The 26,956-nt window shown below is 37.3% G+C and overlaps 2 protein-coding genes across 2 annotated transcripts; one reads left to right on the top strand and one right to left on the bottom strand.

Annotated features, from left to right (window-relative positions):
- Positions 1-3,782: 3,782 nt before the first annotated feature.
- LOC112284892 (exocyst complex component SEC10b) lies at positions 3,783-13,192 on the top strand. Its single transcript, XM_024525235.3, has 25 exons — positions 3,783-4,281; positions 4,446-4,550; positions 5,023-5,250; positions 5,358-5,432; positions 5,834-5,935; positions 6,138-6,188; positions 6,440-6,545; positions 7,029-7,148; positions 7,465-7,556; positions 7,764-7,929; positions 8,232-8,308; positions 8,453-8,551; positions 8,896-8,986; positions 9,165-9,250; positions 9,502-9,678; positions 9,995-10,048; positions 10,167-10,295; positions 10,529-10,621; positions 10,921-11,067; positions 11,336-11,433; positions 11,657-11,741; positions 12,116-12,174; positions 12,383-12,481; positions 12,607-12,693; positions 12,859-13,192. Exons 1-25 carry the CDS (start codon positions 4,276-4,278, stop codon positions 12,926-12,928), a joined length of 2,502 nt encoding a protein of 833 aa, XP_024381003.1. The 5' UTR covers positions 3,783-4,275; the 3' UTR covers positions 12,929-13,192.
- Positions 13,193-19,112: 5,920 nt separating this feature from the next.
- On the bottom strand, positions 19,113-20,045 carry LOC112284249 (N-terminal acetyltransferase A complex catalytic subunit NAA10). The gene has a single exon (XM_024523904.3). It carries the CDS (start codon positions 19,835-19,837, stop codon positions 19,298-19,300), a length of 540 nt encoding a protein of 179 aa, XP_024379672.1. The 5' UTR covers positions 19,838-20,045; the 3' UTR covers positions 19,113-19,297.
- Between the last annotated feature and the right edge of the window lie 6,911 nt (positions 20,046-26,956).

The following is a 26,956-nucleotide window of genomic DNA, read 5'->3' on the forward strand; positions in this document are numbered from 1 at the left end:
CTTCTTTGGATCCATCTTCAATCCTTCCGTAGTCGCGATGAATCCCAAAAACTCCATCTCAGTTTGGTGAAATAAGCACTTCTCCAATTTGGCATAGAGTCCTCGCTCCCGTAGTTTTTTGAGTACCAGACGAACGTGCTTCTCATGTTCTTCCTCGTTCTTAGAAAATATCAAAATATCATCTAGATAGATGACAACAAAATCGTCTAGATGCTCTCGAAAGATGTCATTTATCATGTGTTGAAAGACCGCTGGAGCATTAGTAAGACCAAATGGCATGACATTGTATTCAAAATGGCCATACCTTGTTCGAAAAGTTGTCTTCCATTCATCTCCTTCCTTGATTCGCACAAGGTTGTAAGCTCCCCTTAAGTCAATCTTTGTAAAGATCCTTGCACGCCCAAGTTGTTCTAGAAGACCAGAGATCAAAGGCAGTGGGTAGCGATTCTTTTTTGTCACCTTGTTGAGACCTCGGTAGTCCACGCACATCCGTAGTGAGCCATCTTTCTTCTTCACAAATAAGATTGGTGCTCCAGCTGGCGACTTCGAATGACGGATGAAGTTCTTGGCTAGATTCTCGTCAATGTACTTTCGCAACTCAGTCAACTTCGTCTGCGACAAATTGTAGATTGGTCCAAAAGGTGGTTGTGCTCCTTCTTGCAATTCAATGGCACAATCATAGGGTCGATGCTCTGGCAGCATATCAGCATTCTTCTTTTCAAAGACATCTTTGAATTCTTCATACTGCTTTGGAATAACCAAAGTCGGAGTTGCATCTTCTCGAGTCGGAGTTGCAAAGATGACAAGAGGTGTATTTTGCTTGGCTTCCTTCATGAAAGCCCTTGCACCTATAAACAAGGATTTGTTTCTAGACATTGTCTTGGCAGATTCCACCTTCAAGGAGTTTGTTGGAAATGTCACTTTCCGCAACTTCCAATCTATCAATGGATTATATCTATCAAGCCAAGATAGTCCCAAAATGATAGGACATGAAGGGGACTTGATAACATTAAACACAATATTGCTCTCATGGTTTTCAAGACGTACCTTCAATGGTTTAGTTTCATGGATAACATTGCCCGAAGACAATGGTCGTCCATCTATGACTTCTACATGGACAGGCTTAAGTTTCTTTACAAGAGAAATATTGTGAAGCTTGGCAAACTCTTCATCTATAAAGCAAGCGGATGCACTCGAGTCTAATAAAGCATCGACTTATATTTCTTGAATACCCAGATGTAAAGATACCATAAAACAATCTGAAGGTTGAGTTGAGAGAAAGGGACCTTGATTAATTTTGGATGTTGAGATGTCCAGCCACACGGTCCCTATTGTGGCTGGACGTCCTTGTTTTCCTGCATGCTTGTACTCCTGAGTCTTGTTGTTTGAGGCTTCTGTTTCTTCCGACAATCTACAGCTTTATGGCCCGCTTCTCCGCAATATAAACACAAGTTTTGTTCAAACCGTCGCTTCCTTTCCTCAACTGTGAGGGATTTGAAACGTACCGCATCAATTTGCATGGGTTCAGGATCTATGGAGTGATTCTCTGGACCTTTTGAAAATGTAGCAGATGTTCCATCATTTCTCCAACCTGATCGTCTTTCTTGTCGTAATTCAAAGAGGCGGTTGTCACAAATAATTGCCTGAGATATAAGTTCTTTTAAAGTATCCGCCTTAGGCATGGTGATCAATAAGTTCTTGACATCATCTCTCAGTCCATATCGAAATCGTGTCATGAACGCCTTATCATTCCAATCAAGATCACATGTAAGCTGTTGAAATTCTGCAGCATAGATTGCAGCAGAACGTGATCCTTGTCACAGATTTTGTATCTTTCTTTCAGCTACTCTTTCTCGATCGCTATCTCCATACGCAGCAGTAAGTCTCTCTATGAAAGCCTCTAGGTCGTACAATATTGGAGAATCCTTCTCCAATACTGGAGCAAACCAAGAGCGAGCATTTCCTGATAGAAGAGTACCTATGAAAGCAACCTGGGTAAATCCATTCGGATAACGAGAAGGGTATAGGCGTAGGTAAAGCCGAACTTGTTGCACAAAACCTCGAAAGTTGGCTCTTGTTCCGTCAAACTTGTCTGGCATATTCGCTTTTGGTTCTTTCGTACTATTCCTTGAAGTATCTATAGGGGTCGTATGTGACACATGTCTTACTTCTCTCAGTCGAATAATCTCTTGTTGTAGGCTATGAATTTCGCGTCTAGCTTCTTCGGTCACTAGATCAATTTGAGGTTCTTTACTTGGATTGCGAAGAAATGCAATCTCCTTTCATACACTATTCATAAGAGTTTGAAAATCTGCAAGAGTTGCCACTCTATTGTCTACTTGTGGAGATGCAATGTCTATGACTTAGTCTACTTCCATATTTAGAGAATAGATGGATTAAAATTTTGAGAGAAGAAGAAATTGCTAAGTCTCTTGGAGAAAATTGTAGCACTACCTGTCACTAAAACCTACTCGGAGAAAAGGAAATAAAAACACTAAACGATTTCAGTTTTAGAGGATGGTAATCCGCAACCTCTAAAAATGCCTCAATGCTTTCGAGAAGAGGGGTAATCCGTACTCTATCAAGAAGGCAAAGCTCTGAAATCGATGTTAACAGTCTTTTCTACTAGCTATGCTAAACAAAAAGAAGGAATTAATATCAGTCCAAGAGAGGGTAATCCGCAACCCTTAGAACGCTCAAGTATCTCCAAGGAAAGGGGTAGTCCACTCTCTGCCTCAAAGAACTAAGCTCTGATATTGTGATTGAGAAAATATCAGTTTAGAGGAAGGTAATCCGCAACCCCTAAAGCGCTAGAATACCTTCAAGAAGAGGGGTAATCCACTCTCAAACAAGAAGGATTCAGCTCTGATATTAAGATAAAGGTAGTCTCGACAAACTGTCACGGACACAAAATACAGACTTGAAATCTAACAAGAAGTTCAAGAAGAAGTGGCAGAACTAGATTAAACAGATGAATACAAGAACAACACCAGAAAGGTGAGCTAGAACTCCAAGAGATGTGTTGTCGAGACTGAAGAACTCTTCAGCCTCGACTCCTATATATACTACTGGCCTATGGTTCTAAGGAAGTGTATCAAGAAGCTTCCCAAGAACTATGAAGCTTCTCGAGCAACTACCCAAGAGCTAGGAAGCTTCTCAAGTAACTTTCTAGAATCTACTAGAATATTCTAAGAATCTTCTAGAGCCTTCTAAGGGAATCTTTAGGGAATCTTCAAAGAATCTTTAGAGAATCTTTGAAGAATATTCTAAGAAAATATTCAAGGAATCTTCTGGAAGTTTCTAGAGACTTCTTTCTAAAAGGTTCTAGAAACTTGTCTCTAAAAAGGTGTAAGGACTATGTCCCTAACAACATGGAAGTAAACACTCTAAACAACCATTCCACAAAACCAAAACAATCTCACACAATCCAGTCCAATTACAATACCAACCAAAATATTTCATAAAAAAATCAAACAAATTAATAAATAAACAATAATCAATTTAAATATTGTTCCAATGTTGGACACTAGTTTTTTGAAAATGCAAAAGAAACGAAGTTCCAAAGTGAAAATGATGTCATGGAAATTCACTCTGAAAGTAGAAACTGCAAAAGTAAAAACTTAAAAAAATATTTCACACTAATAAGAAAGAGAGACTAATAATAATAAGAACAATAAGACGAAGAAAAGGGCTGTTAGTGCGAGAATGGACCCGCCCAAAAGGCCAGCGCGCAGTCTCTGTCGTCTTCGTCCTCGTCCTCGTCGTCAATCTCTTTCACTCTCTCTTTCTGTCTATTTCTCTGTCGAGCTCGAACTTTACCGCGGCGGGCAAGCAAGCACGTGAAATGAACGCTTAGCAACAATCGTGCCTCCCCCGCCCCGAAGCACTTGTTCCGAAGCACGGAAGACAGAGCAGCACTCAGCGTGCGTAGTAGTGTATGATAGCGAGAGTCCTCCTCGTTTACGATCAGACTCCACGCCACAGCTCAGCTCCCGTCACGACCACTGCTCTTCGCCAGCTTATCATCCCCGTGCATCATCGCACACTAGCATCGCACTGCAGAGCGTCGGGATCGGAATCTAATCCTCTGCGCAAGCAAGCCTTTGTGTTAGGTTTCTCGCCCGCCCCGGTGATGCTCGTCTTCCCCCCAAACTCGTGACATGTGCGGGATGATGTAGAGACAATTGTTGACGGTCATATCGAAGGTAGCGGGAGGGTGAGGAGGAGAAAAGAACAGTAAACGAGTTGCAAAATCTCGGGGATCGCGAGGGCGCCATGAGGGTGAGTCGCCTTGAGTGCTTTTAGCCACAGATCTGTCGATTTTTAAAAAATTCTTTTGGTTTCCTGTTTAGGATATCTGTGGTTTGTGTGAGGTTTTGGTGTGGTTAGGCGATAGGAGTGGTTTAAGGGAAGTGGCGTCATGATCGCCGATGCTTGCTCTTCAGGTTGCGGAAAGGGACGGTGGATACCGTGATAGCAATGGTGGGAGGGCTAACACGAAGGGGCCATCGGTCTCTTCCTTCCCGACCTTATCGATTGATGACTTCAAGGTGAGAGGGAATAGCATGCATTTGTTCGGGAATGTCAAGGAGCTGGGAAATTTGAAGTTTCTCGACGGATGTTTTCAATTGAACACGCATTTCTTGATGAGCCTGCACGGGACTTCTAACAGCTATTTGCTTAGGTTGTTGGAAGACCTAAGTGGATTTGTAATGTCCTTCTTTGTGGCCTTAGTATGTAGTGCACAGAGAGTTTAGGTTTGGAACTTCGCTTTAGTTCATTTTAAATAACAACTAATGGGTTTGCCTACTGTTTTTAAATTCCATGAAGGTGGACTCAGTTAGAGCCTCATTAAAGAATCACAGACGACCTGCATGTAGTTTCATTATTGGGAGACTCACGACAACGTATGTTGTAGAAGAACTTAGCTCCGAAAGTGGACCAAACAGCTGATTGGCAGTGTGAGCAGGCATGAAGTGGACAATGCTTCTAACTCCTTTTTCAATATCGCAATTATTGCAGGGCGCATTCTCCTTCGATGATTTTTTCCAGAACATTGTGACGGATGTATTGCCACCTGCCGATGAATCCAAACCTTTTGATGGAAGTCAGAGTTTTGGCAATGGGAGTTCAGTAGACAGTGGAGGTAAAGGAAATGACTTCTTGGTTGGTCAACCATTTGCGGAGGCTGGAGTCCTTCTCCCTCTATGCAGGGATGCGCGAAGTGAACTCGTGGAGCTCTGCTACAAGGTCTGTAGTGTCTTCAGAATTTCCTCTCGATGCGTATGATAAAATACAGAATCAATCACCAGCAGTACTTTTAGGTTAATGAACTGACTCGCTGACGGTTTTTTTAGGTGGATTCGCGGTTGGAGAATCTCAAAGACGAAGTTTCCAACTATGACTCGAAACATGAGCAGAAATTTGCTGAGGTGAGACGCCTGCCATGCGACAGTCTCTCTTAGTTGTCAATCACAGTTACATGGCTTGTAATCTTTCCGCTGCATGGCTATGATGACAGAATTATGAATGCTTTAGGCAGATTTTTTTTTTTTTAGAAACTAAGCTGGTTATTACATGATCTGAGCAATGTTTTAGAATTTCTTATTTCAAGGAAGCCATATGCGGTGTAAGTAGCTGACAAACGGTCTTGCTGGCACTTTCAAAGCTTTTGATGTTTAGACGTTGAATAGAATTGATTGTCTTGCGATTTTTAAGAGGGATCGTTTGGTTCAAACGTTATACCGAGGTCGATTTTTACTTTTTCTATGTTTTCTGGAGTTGTCTCCTGCCTTTTTGAACATAGTGATTGAAATGTGATTTCGTTTCGCAGCTAGAGAATGGTGTTGCGGCCCTGTTTGAGAGCTTCAGCCGGCTTGATTCACGGATCTCAGGTGTAGGTCAGACTGCTGCTAGAATCGGAGATCATCTTCAGGTATCCTTTTCATCTTCTTGTCTCTCTTGTTAGAACTAGATCGTTTTGTACTATTTTTTTATACGTAAAACTAATATTCTGGTTATTCTTGGATTTTCCACAAACCTTCATTAGCAGCTTTTCCTGGTCATGAATTATCGTTCTTTTAATCTTGTAAGCTTAGTTATGAACCTGACGAGGGTGTTGAACCGCTTAAGTGCAGAACGCAGATGCTCAGAGGAAAGCTGCCAGTCAAACTATCGATCTGATTAAGGTATGGTACAGTCTAAGGATGTTTGGAGCTAGAAGAAATTGAGTAGTGGATGAATTTTAGTATAAATTGTTCAGAATGGCAGTTCCAAATTATTCCGAAGTCGAAGTATGAGATTGTTTTGTCGTGAAGGTTTATAGGTCCTCCCCAGAAGTTTCATCCTGCTTGTGGATGCTCACTGCTAGTGAGATGATATGGTTGTGTCAGGCTATGTCAAGTCTTAGTTAATTAATTCTATGCGTCTTGCCAAACAGTATTTGATGGAGTTCAATGGAAGTTTGGGAGATTTAATGGAGCTCTCTTCTTTATTTACTGATGATGCGCGCGTTGCAGAGGCAGCTGCTGTTGCTCAGAAGCTTCGTAAGTTTGGACTTGTCTTCCTTACATTGAGCATAAAATAATTGTATGTCTTCGCGCAAGATGTCATGGTAGTACTAGTAACATGTAGAAACATATTTCAGAGATGTGGCACGTAGTAGTTTTCAGAATCTGCGCCTGGGCTTTGAATGAAGGGTGATTTGACAGTGTTGCAGTCGCAACTTTGCTTCTTCCAGATATGGTAATGGTGGGATTAGGTGTGTTGTGTGAATCCGATGATTGCAACTCTTAGTGATTCATAGTCTTCAATAGCTTGTCATGGAATAGGATTTTGTATTGTTATGTCACTGACATCTGAAATAGATCGTTGTGAATGCTAGTTGGTCCAGAAATTGCGCTAAGACCGTACTTTCAGTTCCTGTTAAATGGTTTAGGGTTTGGCGCTAAGACCTTGATCCAGGTATTTGATGTTGGAGGTAGTCGAGTACTGAAGGTTTCAATATGTCTCGGAGTGTGCTGTTGCAGGATTGATCGCGGAGGAGGGAATTGGTATTTATGGTGGATATTCAGGGCAACAGAAGAGTGGCACCAATGTAACTCCAGGCTTGGAAGTGGCGGTGTCGAACCTTCAAGATTATTGCAATGGTATGAACAGGATTTTTATTTTAGTATCGTCAATCGAAGTTTTGAATGATGATATTCTGCTCATATGATTATTGCTCAACATTTATGTTTTAGCCAAATTACGGTGTGATTTGTACGTGTTACACTGGTTGATACGAGTCACGTGTTATTAGGAATATATGCCTCCATATGGGCAGATACGGTAGTCAATATCCATCTTATCGAGGGCTAAACTTCATCTCAGCAGCATGGAAGCTTGCCCTTTTCGGACTTATGTCTTTTCCTAAGTGCCTATAACTCGTCAAACGTATGTAAAGTATTGTCTCTATTGCAACAGAACTTGAAAATCGACTCTTAATTCGATTTGATAATGCCGCACAAAAGTGGGAGCTGTCTACAATGGCCGAGTGTGCTAAGATTTTAAGTCAGGTAATTATTGAAATGCTCGTATTTGTGCTTTGTATCCATACCGATGTAAGTGAAGGAGCACATGTCTGTTAATATGGTTCCATAAATTGCCGATGGTTGGTTGAACATCTGTGCAAATTATGCTTGATCTTTGTTCATCTCAAGTTCTGTTTACACTCTGATGCTATTCTCCGACTAATTGTGTCTCGATGTGGTACCTTGGTACAGTTCAATAGAGGATCGAGTGCAATGCAGCGCTACGTCGCATCACGACCAATGTTCCTGGATGCAGAGATTATGAATTTGGATGCTCGCACTGTCAAGGGTGAGTTTGGACCAGGAGGCGTTCCAAATGTCACCAAGGGTCTTCAATCTCTTTACAAGGAAATTGCAGGTGTGTACGTTTTCAACTTCTTGAATACTGTGGGATTCGTCAAGGGTGTTCCAACATAGGGCACTGGGCTATTTTTATGCTGGAATTTGTAGGTGTATCATATCTGAATGTGCCTTTCTATCTAATAATAGGATATACGTAATTTTTACATTCATTATCTGCCATGCATGAATGTTCTTCATTTCAGGATTGTAAATGACATGCTCAATGGGCGGAGTTGCTCTTTTGGAATGTCGTGGCCTAATTCTGATTGTTTCAGAAATGTATGAATTTTCTAATTGGTTCAAAATTTTATTTTGAAGAAACTGTACGGAAAGAAGCTGCAACTGTATCTGCTGTATTTCCGTCTCCTGATGCTGTTATGGCTATACTTGTTCAGGTGGGCAAAAAATTAAGTCATGTGACATTGACATTATAGATGTTCAACAATGATTTTTTTTATTGAAGCTCACAATTTCCCAAGCTTTGGATAATGCGGTTTTTGTGTCTTGACACTGGAACGAATGATGCTTTGATGTTGCAGCGTGTGATGGAACAAAGAGTGGATAATGTGGTGGCAAATATACTACCTAGATTGTCCCTCACAAATCCCAGACCCATGGAGGATGGTGGATTTCAAGAGGTGATTTATTCCTTGATACTTTTCTCCTGTTTTGGTTGAGATAACTTGACAATTTCGTCTTCAAGTTCTCAACAAATGTTGTAGGTTGTTCATATACGTAGACTATTTTCAAGATTTATCAAGGAAGTTAGTATGTTGACAACTGCTTCACATAACTGTTTGATGGTCATGCTTCCCTGTTTTGCCTGAAGTTCAGGATGAAGATGCTCTATTTTTATCGTTTAGACTTGCCTACATCGTATATAAGCAGAAATTCACCATCAAACCTAATATTTTTTGTCAGTTCATCTACAGTTCTGATTTGAAAGCTGTACAACTTGTGATACATTCTGCTGCTTTTACAGTACCTTCGCATTCTTGCTGGATCATATGAGAAGACGCAAGAGTTGGCTAAAGAGCTTCACGCCATTGGGTGTGGGGATTTGGATGTGGAAGGTATAATGTTTTATCCGACTATAATGTTCCTCACCCTCGCTATTTGATTATATACAAGCATCTGAAGGTGTTTCTGCTGTAAGCTTTTATATTTTAATGACAAGTGTTTGATGTCGACACTTGGGGCAATGATTCTTGAAGACTACTGAACACGTAATTTGCACATTTCGATGCTCAGGTCTTGCCGAGTCTCTTTTCTCTTCACACAGAGAAGACTACGTTGAAATTGAACAAGCATCACTGACTCAGCTTTTCCAGCACAGGGTACGTGTACATTGTGTACAGCGTTCTGCACAAGAAAGAGCCATTTTAACTTTGCATCTGCATAGTTTGGAGCGCGTCTGAAAGATGTTACAGTATAAAGGAGTTTTGTGGGTTAGCCTGTTAATATTTTGCTTTAACCGTAGATGGAATTATTATGGCGTTGTCATTTCCAGTTAGTCATTGCTGACTGTGTTGGGTTTTGGCAAGGTTGGAATGGGACTATTTGTGATCTAACATTTGATGGTGAGTAGGTGGCTGAATTGAAATCTGGTATCGGTCTTGATGCTGCCTATCCTACAACAGCGCCAAGGCTGAACTCTCGAAATGGTATGGCGTCTGCCAATACCACAATTTCTGTAACAGTAGTTGGAGAGTTTGTCCAATGGAATGAAGAAGCTATTGCTCGTTGCACTCTCCTCACTCCCCAGGTAAAGTTTGGGGTTCTTTCATTTTCCTTAAGGTGGACGTAACACTGTTGTTTTCTAGTTCAGAAACTTTGCTTTGTGTAGTCCTTTTATTATTTCTCTCTCCATCTTGTCGAATGAAGTTTTGTATATTTCGAAGAATTTGGTTTGGCATGTTTTGGCTGCATAAAGGGTCCTTTTCCTTAGGTATTGGTTAGAACTTATTTTGTGAAATCAGTAGAGAGATACTGTCTTACAATGACTCCTCACATGGATATCTTTTGCTGCGATCACGGTTCTTTTATTTCAGTGATGCTGATGATTTGGTTTCTGTTTGCAGGCTGCTACTTTAGCAACCAACGTGAGGGCTATCTTTCTTTGTTTGCTTGATCAGGTACCGAATATCAGTACTTCGTAATACGTTTATCGTCGTCAACCATATCCGTAGCACTTAGTGAATTAAAGCATAAAGTTGGAGCATATCTCAAAAAGATGTTATTGTATGTTTTCAGGTTAGCCAATACACTACAGAAGGACTGGAGAGAGCAATGGATGCGTTGAATGAAGCAGCTCAGCAACGGAACTTGTACTCTATTGGTTCTACTGTCAGCCGACGTGTGGCTGCTGCAGCGGCTACTGCGGTATGTGATGTAGATGTTTTATTTAGAGATTGTGTGGTGATATCATGTTGACTTCTACTAATCTTGCGTCTGTATATGAGTAAAAAGTTATCTCAGCGCTGGTATTATTGATCTGCGTTAGCTCGTATCTTATCTTCATGGGATGTGTTGGGTTGTGACAAGAGAATCACATGCTTGTTGCGTTCGCTACTTGTCTTCGCTTGTTATGAAAGTTGGAACCACGATTCGTACAGGCAGAGGCTGCTGCAGCTGCAGGAGAAAGGGCTGTTCGTGGATTTATGGTGGCTGTCCAAAGAGCAACATCCAATGTTGCTCTTGTTCAACAAGTATGCTTTTTTCTGTAAATGATTTGATTGCTTCTTACAACAGTTTGTTGGCACTAGGTACTGATAATAGGTTCGTCATGCTTATGCTAGCAATTTTTTCGAAGCTCTAGATGTTTACTTTTCCTGCATTGAATTCTTGAGATCGTCAGCCGTCTATGTAGAATAATCTGGAGCACTTACATGACTTGGTTATTTTGTGCTGATATTGGTTCCTTTCTAGAAGTTGTGAAGTAATATCTGCTTGAAAAAAAGTCACTTTCTTATCTCTTATAATGATTAACCTGTGTTCTTTTGAGCAGCATTTCGTCAATTCTGTTGCTAGATTACTGCTACCAGTGGATGGAGCGCATGCTTCATGTTGTGAAGAGATGGCTACAGCAATGGCCCTCTCTGAGGCTTCAGCTTTGAAAGGTCTTCAAATTTGCATTGACACAATTATGGCTGAGGTATTACTTCTTGTTCTAGTTTATTATTATTATTTTGCAGGAAGGATCATTGAGGCAGTGCATGTAAAAACCAGATTATTGTCATGTGAACAGTAAAATCCTAAAAAGAAAGTTTGCTTCATCAGACATTGTTTGAGAGCTTACTTTATCTCAATCTTGCTTGTAGACGTTGGGGTGGGGGCGGGGGCGGGGGCGGGGGGAGGTTATGTTAAGTGTCTAACGACTTGAAATAAGTCTTGGTTAAGTTTCTCGACGATTGTGGATGTAGGTGGACCGTCTACTAGCTGCGGAGCAGAAGGCAATCGATTATAAACCAACAGACGATGGAAACGCACCCGATCATCGTCCCACAAATGCGTGTACCAAGTCAGTCGCTGTTATCTTTAGTCTCCTTTGTGTTTTATATCTTTCTTTCGATTTTGCCAAGGATATCATAGCTCTTTTATGGGATGATGAATTGTTAGCTTTTGCCACTTTCATCGAAATCTTTTAGATTTGTAGACAGTTGATAGTGAGCACTAGGTGTGCGCTAGCCTTTTCCGCATGGATCCCTCTGAGATGTTGGATTCTACCGAACATCTTTTTTCAGAGTCACTTCATATCTGGAGCACATGCTGGAAGCAGCCTATGGAGCGCTGGAAGGCCTCAATAAGCAAGCATTCATGACAGAGCTGGTATGTTTTGTCTTTGTTTTTTGTTTTATCCGTGTAAGGTCATGAATATATGATTGTGATCAGTCCCAACAGAAACGTAGTGCAATTGAATTTCAAGTGGCGGAAGCTAACATTTTACAGAGTGCTGAGCATGAAGTATTCATATTTTAGTCATCAATCATGGCATTATGGAGCGTGCTCAGTGGACTGTTAAACGGGAAGTTGTGCTCTTAGCAATCGTTTTAGTTAGTCAAGAATCTAATATGCAGAAGCGTACATGATAGTGTATGGTACGAAAAAAAAATGAAGTTTGACTGAATAGTCTGTAGTAAGTAACCGTTTTGTGGGTATATGGCTTGCGGTCTCTTTCTAAACAACTTGGTTCAATATTGCAGGGTAATCGTCTATATAAGGGCTTACTCGGACATTGGCAGCGGTTTACTTTCAGTGCTAGGTATCTTTTAGAACATGTACTTGCTAGCTTTATGTATTTTGTGATGCCCTCTCAATCTGAGGACCTACAATTCGTGGTGCTCGTTACTTACAAGCGTTATTTTTTATTTTTCTTTGTTTTTGAATATTTTTTCGTTTGCTGAGCAGTTTACATAAGATTGCATTTCTTGGCTGTCGGTATTTATTGCAAATTTCTTCGTTGCTTGCAGTGGGGGGCTCCGCTTGAAACGCGATGTATCTGAATATGCGGAGTTTGTTCGTAGTTTCAAAGCTCCAGCAGTGGATGAAAAGTTCGAGCTCCTTGGGACGTAAGTACTCTTAACCTTCACCATCCTGGTCATCCAAGTCAACCTCCAAAAAGTGTTACATAATCTTGTTGCATGGCATTTCACCATACTCAAGTTGAATCTTATTGTCTTGTGGTTGCGTGCAGGTTGGTCAATGTGTTCATTGTAGCACCTGACAGCTTACCCACTTTAGTTGACAGCAGTTTAAAACAAGCAAGAGCAGAGGCAATGAGGTATTTAACCAAAATTTAATACTGTGGTGTATTTGGATAGATGCCTGCTGCTCTTTATAATTCTTTCAAGTACCTCTTTTTTTTTTTTTTTTTTTTTTTTTTTTTTTGTATCATTTAGTTTAGTTCCAATGATCTGCTCTATTTATATCACCTGTTGGAATGTAGGTTCATTGAGTTGCGGGAGGATTACAGGTCTGCAAAAATTGCGAGCAGGCTTACGGCTTTAGTCCACTGAATGTATTCCCTCAACCTGTTATGTACTTTTAGTTTTTCGTGGGAAAAAAGTAATTATACCAATCCTTACGTCCATTGCCTTAGTAGTTGGTGCGCAATGGCAGAAAATTGCAGGACTCTTGCAACCTTCAGTGATGTAGCTCAGTTCTGTTTACGTGGAAGGTGTAGTTCAGGGGTTGGGCTACAAGTCCCAGAATAATCTGCCTTTTTAAACATCATCAATGTACTTGAATTTTTTGATGAATGTTGGGATCATTGCTCTGCACTAGAGGGCTTGGAGCGTGGTTTGTATTAGGCCTAGAATTATAATCTTACAGGAAGAGGTTTCTTGGTCTGATAATGTTTGCGATGCTACAGATCTTCTATGATTTGACTATGTTTAACTGGCAGAATTTTTAGACGAGGTTTAAGATAATAATAGCGGGTACTTGGGAAATCTTTCTTGGCTGTATGATTTGTATTGTTGACATCGATTGTATATATTGGATTTTACTGATAAATTGTAGCCGCTTCTCTTTTACTCTGGACATGCTCATGTTCAAAGCTGTATAATGTGGTATAATCACTAATAGATCTTGCATTGGGCCTAGATATAGTTTCACTTGTCCTAGTTTCTGGACATTGGAGGCTTTGATTTTGAACAGGAACGGAAAAGCAGCATAATTTCAGAAGATTTCGCCGAAGATTAGGTTCTTTCAAGACTAATGTGCTGTTTTGCTAAGGAATATTTATCAAGTTCTTTCTTCTCCCGAAACGCATTTGACTTGATCTACTTCGTCCCACACCATCCGGGAAAAGCCAATTGGATTGAGTTACTGCTTCTGAATTTCTGAAAATGGTCCGCTTGGAGGTTCAAGCGGACTACGACTGTCGCAGTAGCCAGCCGTCACCCTGGTGCATGCAAACTTAGCCCAAATAGTCGGGTTCGAAGTTTGCAAATATGTGCTGATGAATGGATAATTTTAAGCTTGCACTGCACTTTAAAAGAACAATCGTTCAACAGGATCAGTCAGAGCTGTGAAATCTTCGAAACTATTACAGGTGAAGCTGATGAAAGCACGGATGAATTGCCGAAGAAACTGCAACTTTTATTGGAACGAAGCAAACAAGGAAGCGTCTATCTAGGTCAAACTTCCAACCAGGCTTGAGCGCGGAGTGCTGCGAGTGTAGGAAAGGGTGTTGCCAAACACCCAGAATTCTTTTCGATATGGTCGATCAATAGATACCAAGATGGCTCCCCTCGCTTGTGGATTCCGTTGTTGAATCTGCAAACACTAAAGAAGTACCTAGTTTCTCTTTGAGCATTACAGACGGTACCCAACTCATCGTATTGGTCTTTTAGTAGAGCGACTGCCATGTTTCCTTCGGAACACCTTTTAGTTGCATTGCAGCTTCTTGTTCTGTAGTGCCTCCAAAGGGTAGGCACATATTATCAAAGTTGCGGTATAAACCCACAAACATACTTTGTGTTGCAAGATGTCAACATCGATATAAGAGTGTTATTCTTGAAATTAGAGCTGGGCAGTGTGAGTGATTTGGATAATCTAGTTCTAAGCAGTTTAAGGTAGAGATTGGAAGACGGATAATTTTTAAAAAATGAGGATTGTAAGTCTAATTGAATTTATTTAGTTAATCCAACACAATTAGAGTAAAAAGTATCATTATTGAGTATATTTGAGTTTGTAATATTTATTTGATTGGATATGAAATACATTTTGTGTCTACTTTATAATACATGAATGAATTATTCTTTAGTTGTCCAATATGATATCAAGTTGTTTGTTCATGTATTCAATTTTTGAAAATTTTATTTTATCAATGCAATCCATCTAATCTAAATATTTCTTATAATTGATTAATAATCTTGAATTCATTGTAAATAATTGAACAATTTAACTCAAGTTCATATGTATTTTCAAAAAAGAAAAGAATGTTGGAAAAAATATATAATTATATGACATATTTTTATTTATTTTTAATATTGAAAAGTAAAAAAAAACATAAATAATGTGATTGCACTTTCTAAAAAGAGAGATTGGAGTAGTTATTCAATTCATAAAATCAATAGCAATATATTTGAATTGTCATGATTATTGATATTTTTCATCACAATTTTGTAATTATTTATAATTATTTGTAATTATTTGTAATTTTCATAATTATATATATATAATTATATATATATATATATGCCATTATGTATATATATATATATATATATATATATATATATATGCCATTATGTATATATATATATATATATATATATATATATATATGCCATTATGTATATATATATATATATATATATATATATTTAATCATATTTTTGTTTTATACTTTATATATATATATATTATAATTACTTTCTAATTAAATCTTTAGAATCATATTCATATTTAGTACATAATATTAATTAAATTAAGAAAAACATATATAATAAGAATTTGACAATTTACAAAGTGGTCTTACTTTCACTTACTTTTAAAAAATATTTTATGTTTTTTTTCCTAAGATCATGTTTTTGTCTTTATTCTTCTTTGTCTTGATTCTAGAATATTAGACAATAAGTATTATATATTTTAGTTGAATGCTCTTTGACTAATTAATCATTAAAAGATTTCTAATTAAAAAAAATATGGAATACAAATAAGGTAAAAGTATTATGTCATTGATAATTTTAACTTGTTATAAAATAATTTATTAAATATTTTCTTGTTAATAATATAAAGGACACATTAGATATTATTATCAAAAAATAATATATCATAAAAAACCAAATATATATATATATATATATATATCAAATGATAATTTTAAGAAAAAAAGGTATTTTATATAAATAATAATATAGGAATAAATCATCATCCAAATTTGTAACAAACCATCTTCTAAATCCAATCTAAACGAATTACAATCATACAAACTATTGATCAATTGTACATTACTTGCATCCAAATAACAATTGTCCATTCAAATTTTTTAATTTTATATTACCCAATGATTTGATCACAATCATGTAAGTACATTCACATGCAAAAAGAAAATATACATCCACTTCTTTCTTCCTTCTCTCCTCCCTCCATCTCCAATAAGCCTTTGATAAGTCTAAACATAGAAATTTAATGCATTATATTTGTTTCTTTTACATGGTCTATAATTGTATGCAAAGTATGGGAGCAGCTTGATAGGTAGGCACATTTTAGCATCCAAAACTGTCAACAATCATCCAAATCTCTCTACTCTATATGACAATCATAATATGGAAGTAATTGAATGTTGCATATTTCTACTCTAATACTACAAGAAATTTCTTAGTAGTGGTCATTTTTGTTTTGCTCCACACCTTCAATCAATTGCTGCACTACACCTCATGCAATTTTTATGTGCCTTACTTGTGACTTTGGTTCTTGAAGCATTGAAATTATCGCTATTAGAATCTTGACTTGCACACATGCCTATACTTCATCCACATTTGTATCCTTTGCAATTGGAATTGTTGCATAAAATTACTATATACTTGATAGTCCGTGCAATTATAGTTCCTTTAAGGTAGATCTAGATAATGGTTTTTTTATAAATCTTGATTGGTTGTTATTGTCAAGGGATGTATTTATAAGTTGGTTTGGTAATATCACAACTTAATTAGTTGCAAGACAATCAACAATACTTTTCTTTGATGAATGATTTCACAATTATCTAGTGTACCATATTTTGTTTTGTTGTGTGTACAAATGTGAAGTTCCATGGATTCATTGCCATTCCCTATCATGAAATTGAGTGGCCTTAAGTATGAAAGATGCTTGCAAAGGTGAAACATATTAGATGTGCAAGACTATGAAGTTGGGGAGGAAGTCTATTATTCATTGTAAGACTAGAAATCATGGCAGGACTAAAGAAACAAAGTTCAATTTTTTTTTGGAGGCTCTGACTCTAGAAACCTTGCTTGCTTATAAGTCAATGGAACCACCAAAGGAAGTTGTCTGCCCCTTGACTCCATGGTCATTGCAAATGTCAATCTTATCAAGAAGCCAATTATAGGCCCTCATTTGTTTTGGATGTTTGTATTGTAATTTGAGGTGTATGTATAGCAATTTGGGATATGCTTGTGGCTTGAGCCATACCCTAATGTTCTTTACATTGCTAATATTCTTAATAGATAGGTCTCTTTATATAAGTTTATATTTGTTTTAAAAATTTTTTCCAAAGAAGAAATAATCTCTTACTAATACTAATGTGATTGTTAGATTGTTTAATATAGATGGTATACAAAACTTATGTATGCTAGCAAGTCACATATCTATTCAACATAAGTTTTTTACAAAAATTTCCAAATTTTGGAATATATGCTTTTATAAATCTTACTTTAGATCTAACTTGATCTTTATTGCAATAATCATAGGACCTTATGCAAATTTGTCTAAATAGTTATATTAGCTTTAAGATTTTTATTATTGATATTGATTGTTATTATACACAATACATAAATATTAAAAAAACATTACCAATTAATAAAGTGAAGGATGTATATTACTTCTAGTAATTGATTAGAACATTTAACTAATATTGCTTGATATTACTAATGTATCTAAAATTAGTCTTTACACTAATAGGCCTTATCTATGCATCTTCTTATCTTATCTTTCTTTAAAAAAATAAATCAAGAATTCTATTTTTAAAAAAATTGATAACTAATTTGATATTCTTTGATATTAATATTTTTTCAATCTTATATGAATTGATAGTCTTAATGTCAATTTTTTTGTTTGGTTCTTTACTTTTCTTGCAAAGGTCTTTGTATATAAAAAATCTAAAAAGTGACATTTACACTTATGTATTTCAAACAAGAAAAAATCACAATGACAAACATTTGGTGTGTGGTCTCCTTCATTGCACCCTCCATGCAATCCACTTCCCTCTTACATATGCCTTCTACCTTCCCTTTTTATTTTTATTTTCATTTTTTTTTTTAACCTTGCCTCAAAACTCCCATGTTTACTAAAAAAATGTTTTGAAAAGGTCCTTATAATATACTTGAACCCTTATATACTTATCCCCTCCACAAAAACAAAGACATTGTCACCTATTATGTCAACATCAAATCCTTGAAAAATTGACAAATAACCTTCTTCAAATCCAATGCTCTCTGTAACAACACTTGCTACCACAACCAATTATACAAATGGAAAATCGATGTGATCCTTTCATAATAGATATCTATTTACATGTCATCTAATAACATGACATATCCTCAACGAACGTCATTCAAATTGACAATAGCTGACTTTCTTTTGAAATAAAGAAGTCATCTCAGAAACGTTATCACAACTGGACCCACGTTTGCATGCATTTCTCGAACTGAAACAGTCTGTTCTGGGCTTTCGGCTTTGAGACGCAACTTTCACGAATATATTGACGTCTCAGCCGATGAAGTCCACGTCAGCTGGGTAAATATAGAACAAACTGGCTGCCGGGCTATATTCTAGAGCGAATTAGGGCACGACTAGGAGCCAGAAAAACTGTATGAATCCGAGGGGGTTTGGCAAGAAGCCTCTAATCCATCCCGTCTTCTAACATTAGCAAACAGTCCAACGCGTCTGGAACCATTATTGTCCAAAGTTCTAGCTGAAATCGTTACAGACTATCGCTGTTGTAAGAATTCAAACCACATGACCAATTCAATCAGACAGAGGAATGGCACAATAGGAGCTTTCAAAGATTCTGGCCTGTGCACGATGCCTCCGTGATAGCAACAGCTAATAAATAACGGACACACCTAATTTTCTTACTGCAACCCGGCTTTCAAGATGACGTCATTCCACGGCGTTGAGCCTATGTACATCTCTTCTAACACAGAAGTCCATATTCCTGTCGTGTATCTACTGCTCTTAGTGCACATAGTAGCTTGCACACTACACCCTAAGATAAAAGAAATACATTCTGAGCCTCACTATCACTGATATTCGTAACACCATTCAAAATTGTACCGGTCATGCTGAAGATAGCAGAAAAACACTATATTGCCAAACCCCTCAGTAACAACCGTTAGCCGTATACACAGCATCCACAATAACGATCCGAATCCATTACATCGCTCAATTACTAATGCAGACGCTTGGTGCCACTGTAAAGTCATGACGATTCGAAAATATGGAACACCCGCAATCGTTAGCAGACGACACAAGTACAAGAACAACAATTGTCAGATTAGCCACGAAATGGACAACGGTTCGGTTCCTCCCCTTACATCCATATCTAGCCTAAAATTTGGATCCCATAGTTTCGTTACTCTACGAAAAAACATAGTAGAGGAGCAATGAGTGCAGCCTCCTTACAAGACTTCTGAACCCAAAAATTTTGAAGAACTGCACTAAGACTTTGAATCAGCCTTTAAGTCAGACTTGGAATCCACCTTTGAGTCCACACCTGAGAACGAATTATCAGCCTTGCCAGGTTTCAAGGTCTTCCGCATGTCATAGGCATCCTCCCCATCCGCATAATACTTGGCCTCAACATCCGTAATCCTATACCCCAACGTCTCCGTGTACAAGTGAAATGCGGCACGGTTGCTCTTGCGCACATGCAACGACACATACTCCGCCCCAAACACCTCCTGCATGCACTGCTGCGCCGCAGTCATGAGCTTCGTAGCCAGCCCTAACTTACGGTGTGTCCGCAACACAGCCAGCGAAGTGATATGCCCGTGGCATTCCTCCGCGTCCTCCTCCATCTTGGCCAGCACGTATCCGACTATCTTCTTGTTGTAATCCTCTGCAACATAGAGCAGCTGCGGCCACGACAAAATATGATAGAAGTAATACTTCATTTGGTAATTCTCCGGCAAACACATCAAATTGCAACTCTGCATTGCCAGCAGGTCGTCTACGGTTGCTTGCCGTATGCAAACCATCGTTGCACCGTCCTCTTCCTCTTCCCCGCACCAAATCTCTCCGGTATCTCTCACACCTGCAGAGCAACTAATTCAGCTGCTCGTCCACCTTCGGTCCCCTTCACTATCATCAAATCCTGTACGCGATTGAAGCCAAGAGTCCCCTTCAAAAGCTAAGCCCTAGAATAACTCAAGAGCAAACCTAAAGAGATGGTCGCTCGTCAAAAGCAACTCCACGGCAGGAACCCAAAGAACACCCCCTCTTCCGTGGGCCCCGTCACCGGGACCCTGAGGGGCTATAACCGTCCCTTTTCAAGATGCATTTTTATTGGATCCTGAGTCTTTACGAGCAGGCATGATCTCTAGAAATCAATTAAGTTTTTTAACAAATAATTTGGTATCTAAATGTTGGCGGGAGTTGGGCTGTAAAACGTTTCTTTGAAAGGTTTAGTAATGCTTTTTTTTCATGAGATGTACAATGACTTTGACAAGGTTTAAAGTGTTGAACTTTAAATTTTAATTTGTGATGATAATGTAATTTCCATTTAAATTAATTAATTTGATATGAACTGAAATTGAAGAAGCTCCAATAGATATATAGAATTCTAATTTTTAATTTTATTTCAATTTTATTTTATTTTTTATAATTTGTATTGATTTATGAATATATGTCAAGGATAAGAACTCAATGAAAAAACAATCCAGATAAGTTAGTCTTTACTCAAAGAAAGGTAACAAAGTATGTATATTGAAAGAGAAACTAGAATGGCTATTGCCAAAAGACAAGAAAACTAGAGACCCTTGAAACTAGACTGGAAGCAAGAAAAGAATTGATAAGAGTGAAGAAGCCTTCACTCTTGTCTCTATATATACTATCTAACTAGGGGCTACGTGGCAATATTCTATAGGACCTCCAATATGTGTTGACTTTGTAAGACACATGCCTTGACTTACAAGGCAAGTTTTTCTACGTGTGAGCCACATAGTTAGCTTGATCTTCAAGCTAACAACATGTGTGGCACATGGCCAACTTGTTGACCACGTTTCTAATCCAAAAAGTCAATTAAAGACACCTATGAAGTCAAAGCAGCATTTATGAAGCTTCTAGAAAGCTTCCATATTAAATACTATAGAATTAACTTACTTTTACCTAATTTTACTTACTTCTATCTATTTGTATATGTAATTACTAGCTTACATGAGTATGTCTGTGATATTATCCTCCCTTCTAGGGACGAGTTCCACGAGGAGCAGTCATCATATGTTGAGGAAATCTATGATGCGACGAATTATATTCGCCACATACTCTGATCTTTGTTCTCTTCAAAGATGATTGATAGGGCCTCTCAACCATCGGTAGTGTCCTATACCAGGGCGAGAAGACCACTCAGTTATTTGATCATTGTTGAGGCCTTCATAACTTCCTTCGAATAGAACATTTGGAACACCATCAGGAGTTGTTCCTACCTCTAGCAAAATCACCAAACATGGGGAGTCTCTTCCCAATTGTGATACCAAACACGTTGTATCTCGCCATCTATTTGACGAAGAACATGTCGTTCTTAAAGATCTTCATCTTGATTGCATCGTCTTGAAGGTTGTGATAATCGTAATGTCTCATTCGACATGTCAGCAAATGAAGGCTTTTGAGTCGAATCCACTAATTGTTGGTTCTCCATCTCCTGAATGTCACAACTACAAAGAAGCTACGAACAAGGATTGAAAGTAGAATGTTATCTTGCCTAGATGTTGTTTCTTTTATAAAGAAAGTTTTCATCTTGATTTTGATGGATGTCATCGATGAAAAGCCTCCATCGCCTTTGCTGCATTTACAAGATTCTTTATTGGCTTCCATGTGCGTTCACTAATACCATATCCACGCCAATGGACAAGATATTCCAATTTATTTTGGCACCGCCTTGAATCTAAGACTTCTTCTACTTCAAACTCTTCATTATTGTCCACTTCTATAGGAGGAGGTGGAGCTTGTCGTCTTCTTGGTATGTCCAATGTCTTGTATGGTTTAAGATGAGATACGTGGAATACTGGATGGATTTTTATTGACTCCGATAGATATAAACGATATGCAACTGGATTGATTTGTGCAGAAATAGAAAATGGTCCTAGCCTTCGATAGTCCAACTTGTCAGAAGGACGAGTGGTCTTGATATTGCGACGAAGTAGCCATACCTTATCACCCAAGAAGAATGGTGGTTGTTCCTTTCGATAGACATCTGCATTGACCTTTTGTTGTTTCTGAGCCTCTTTTAGCTATGCCTTCATCGTTGCATGTAGCTTTGATAAATGAATCGCCAAATCTTTCACAGCAGGATTATCAACTTTTGAAAAGTCAAAAGTATCAAGTCATGGATGATAACCATAATTAGCAAAGAAAGGTGTTTGTTTTGTAGAAGAATATACTGTGTTATTATAAGCAAACTTTGCCAATGGCAAAAGAGTTATCCAATCATCTTGTTGGTAGTTAATGGTACATCTTAAATATTGCTCCAAAACTTGATTAACACGCTTCGTTTATCCATCAGATTGAGGATGGAATGTCGAAGATAGTTTTATATCCACTTTTAGAATCTTGAAAAGAGTCCGCCAAAATCTTGATACAAATTGAGTTCTCTTATGTGATATAATATCCTTGCGTAATCTATGATAGCGATAGATATTGTCAAGAAAGAGCTTAGCTATTTCTTCACCTGCGATAGATTTTGTACATGATACAAAATGTGCCATCTTGGTAAAACGATCTACTATCACGAATATAGAATCATAAGAACCTGAGATTAGAAGATCCGTGATGAAGTCCATAGAAACAGAAGACCATGGTTGTTCTGGAATGGGTAATGGCTGAAGAAGTCCAAAAGGTCGATGACGAGGAGTTTTTGATTTTGAGCAAACATCACATGATTGTACAAAATCTTTGACTGCCTTCCACATTTGAGGCCACCAAAAATCCTTAGATATCAGCTCGAAAGTCTTATTATATCCAAAATGTCCTACTGCTGGGAAGTCGTGACGAGCTTGAAGAACACGTAAACATGCTTCTCCTTCTAGAACATATAGGCATCCTACCAAATAGAGTAGGTTGTTCTTGAATTCAAATTTAGAAGGATGATGAGATTTAGAAGAATTATTCTTGATATCATGAACAAGAAGGTCTGAAGATATACTTAACTGGACTTGCTTAAGAAAAGTTAAATCAATAGTCAATGTTGATTTTATTGCTTGAAGATGAAATTGCTCCAGTTTGAAGAGAACCGTTCTTTGTTGCTCAAAAGTTGCATCTCCTTCTTTTGGTGCAAGATAAGAACGTCTAGACAAGGCATCGGACAAACCTTGTTGTTTTCGTGGTCGATAAGTGACGATGAACTCGAATCTTGATAAAGACATGCTCCAACGAGCTTGGCGACGATTTAATACGCGTGCTGACATAAAATATTTGAGGTTCTTGTGATCCGTATATACGGTGACTGGACTGGAAGCGCCTTCTAGATAATGATGCCATTCTTGAAAAGAATCCACAATTGCAAGAAGTTCTTTGTCATGGATCTCATAATTGATTTCTGCTGCATAGAATTTTCTTAAATGAAAGGCTACTAGATGAAGTTTGTCATCTGTTCCCATTTGTGATAAAACATCACGCAGAGCAAAGTCTGATGCATCTGTTTTCATAAAGAATGCTTTGGAAAAATCAACACGATACATAATTGGTGTAGAAACAAACGCTGTCTTGAAAGATTCAAAAGCAACTTCCATTTCTTGATTCTATTGGAGTTTGTCTTTACAAGTCAAACATGTAAGTGGAGCTGCAACTCAAGAGAAGTCTTTGATGAGATCCTATAGTAGTTGGCAAATTTCAAAAAATATTCGACATCTCTTACCGTTTTTGGGATCTTCCAATCTATAATAATTTGAATTTTTTTAGGATCCATCATAAGTCCATCATTTGAAATGATGTAACCTAAGAAATCGACTTGAGTAGTGTGGAATACACACTTTTCTATCTTGGCATAGAGTCCAGCATCTCTTAATTTTTGTAACACACAACGAACATGAAGTTCATGTTCTTCTGGATTCTTAGAATAGATCAAGTTGTCGTCTAGATAATAGACCACAAAATCATCCAAAAACTCTCGAAAAACATCATTCATTAGATGTTGAAAAGCTGCTGGTGCATTTGTAAGTCCAAAAGGCATGACGTTGTATTCAAAATGTCCATACCTAGTTCGAAATGCAGTCTTCCATTCATCTCCTTCTTTAATACGTACTAGATTGTATGCTCCTCGAAGATCTATTTTTGTATAGATCTTAGCTTGATTTAGCTGATCAAGAAGTCCAAATATTAAAGGTAGTGGATACCTGTTCTTGATGGTAATCTTGTTGAGTCCTCAATAATCAACAGACATCCGCAATGATCCATCTTTTTTCTTCACAAATAGAATTAGAGCTCTTGCTGGAGATTTAGAATGGCGTATGAAATTCTTTTCTAAATTTTCTTCAATATACTTCTTGAGTTCAGTCAACTCATTTTGTGATAAACTGTAGATTGGTCCAAATGGCGGTTATGCTCCTTCTTTAAGGTCAATTGAACAATCATAGGGACGATGTTCCGAGAGTGTATCTGCATTCTTTTTTTCAAATACATCTTGAAATTCCTGATATTGGCTTGGAATGCCACTTGAAGTCTTTTCACTAGTAGGAACAGGTGTGGCATAAATAATATATGGTGAATCTTTCATAGCAGTATGCAAGAAAGCTTTTGCACCTATAAATATGGGTTTAATTGAACTGGACTTATGACTCTCTACTTGATTAACTACACTGTTAGTTATACTTTTAGAGAAAGTAAGAGTTTGGAAAATCCAATCTATTTGAGGGTTGTATTTTTCTAACCACGATAAACCTAAAATGACTTGATTAGAGGGAGATCTAATGATATTAAATACTACAAAATTATTATGACTATTGATTATTACTTCTATAAGAAGGGTTTTGTAAGTAATATCTCCAGAAGATAATGGACGACCATCTATGACTTCTACATGAACAAATGTAGTTTTCTTTACTAAAGATATGTTATGTCTTTTAGTAAATTCTTCATCTAGAAAACATGTTGAGGCTCTCGAATCTAACAAGGTACAGACTTTGTAATATTTAGGTCCTAAAATAATATTCAATGTAAAACAAAGAGAGGGCTCTGAGGAGAGAATATGACCTTTACTAGATGTTGTGTAAGATTCCAGCCGCACGATCCCTATTGTAGCTGGACAAACTCGTTTTCCGACATATTATCTTCTTTCACAACCATACTCCTCATTTTGTGATTGCGTCGTTTCTTTGGACAATGTTGAGCAGTGTGCTTTGGTTCTCCACAATATAAACATAATCCTTCTTGATGACGACGAGTCTTTTCTTGCTCAATAAGAGGTTTGAAACGTACTGCATCAATTTGCATATCCTCTACTTGCGAATGTATGTGTTGAAGAGGTATTGGTGTTACCATTGAATTATAGTAACGTTGAGGTCCACTTGTACGGTTCTCAAATCGGAATTCAAAAAGGCGATTGTCGCACTTCACAACAAAGTCAATTGCTTGACTCAATGTTTGAGGATCAGGTAAGTTGAGCATTAATTTTTTTACCTCATATTGTAATCCGTAGAAAAATTGGCTAATAAGTGCAGCATCATTCTATTTGATATCAGTTACAAGTTGTCAAAATTGTGAAGCATACAACATTATTGATCGATTGTCTTGTCGTAAAATACGGATCTTATTGGTTGCAATATGAATTGCATCATGTCCTCCATACATAGATCGAAACTCCGCTAGAAAAGCCTCTAGATTATTCAATATTAGATCTCGTCGTTCAAGAAAAGATGAAAACTACGATAGTGCTGAACCTGAAAGAAGCGTACCAATGAATCTAACTTGCGATCCTGGAGTTGGATAGCTTTGGGGTTGAAGTTCAATTACAAGTTATACTTGATTGATAAATCCTCGAAACTTAGATCTACTGCCATCAAACTTCTTGGGTAGGGCAATTCTTGATTCTCTAATATTTGAAGGACGTTCCACCATAGGAGAAAGGACATGGTTTGGTGCAGATGTTGAAGCAGCTCCAATAGAGAGAAAATTCTATTTTTTATGGCCACTACATACATAGCTTATTTTATAAGTTATCAATATGTGTGGCATGTATTTAATTTATTAATCAATTTTCGAATCTATCAATCAACTATAAACACATGTAAAGTCAAAGTAATATTTATAAAGCTTTTTTAAAAGATATTATAAAATTAATCTATTTTTATCTACTTCTATCTATTTATATTACCTAAATAATAATTAAAATAAAATATATCTATCATATTATTCCATCTTCTAAGAATGAATTCCACGAGGAGTGGTGATAACAGATCAAAGAAGTTTCAAATGTGGCAAATTGTATTTGTTACGTACTTTGATCTTTGTTTCCTTTGAAGGTAGTTGATAGGTTCTCTTAGCTATTGGTCATGTCTCATTCTAGGGCAAGAAGATGACCTTGTTATTTAATCATTGTTGAGATCTTTGTAATTTCTTTCAAATAAAATATTTGTAATACCATCAGGAATTGTTCCTACTTCTAATAAAATCATCAAACATTAAAACTGTCTTCCAAGGTTATGATACCAAACATGTTATATTTTTCTATCTATTTGAGAAAGAAAATATCACTCTTGAATGTCTTTATCTCTATTATATTGACTTAAATGCTGTAATAATTATAATATTTCATCTGATAAGTCAACAAATGATGGCTTTCAAATTGAATCTGCTAGTTCTTGGTTCTCTATTTTTTTAATGCCACAGTTAAATAGAAATTATAATAAAAATAGAAGGTAGAATATAATCTTTTCTAAATTTTATTTTTTTTATAACAAAGATTTACTATCATTTATTTTGGTTTTGATAGATATTGTTGATGCAAAGTTTTAACCTTCTCTATTACATTTATAAGATTTTTTTACTAATTTCCTTATGCGTTTGCTAATATCATATTTGTATGCTCTGTTTATTATATATTTATATATTGAATAAAATATTTCAATCTAAATTGGCACCACCCCAAGTCTAAAATTCCTTCTAAT

The sequence above is a fragment of the Physcomitrium patens genome, chromosome 7 (assembly GCF_059467195.1).
Source record: "Physcomitrium patens ecotype Gransden chromosome 7, ASM5946719v1, whole genome shotgun sequence".
Lineage (NCBI taxonomy): Eukaryota > Viridiplantae > Streptophyta > Bryopsida > Funariales > Funariaceae > Physcomitrium > Physcomitrium patens.

What these genes read in the sequence shown, in the direction of transcription:
- LOC112284249 (XM_024523904.3), bottom strand. Translation starts at nt 19,837, where the DNA reads ATGGTTTGCATACGGCAAGCAACCGTAGACGACCTGCTGGCAATGCAG.
- LOC112284892 (XM_024525235.3), top strand. An exon ending in TATCGATTGATGACTTCAAG is followed by an intron (nt 4,551 to 5,022) that starts GTGAGAGGGAAT and finishes CAATTATTGCAG; the next exon opens with GGCGCATTCTCCTTCGATGA. An exon ending in GAATCGGAGATCATCTTCAG is followed by an intron (nt 5,936 to 6,137) that starts GTATCCTTTTCA and finishes GCTTAAGTGCAG; the next exon opens with AACGCAGATGCTCAGAGGAA.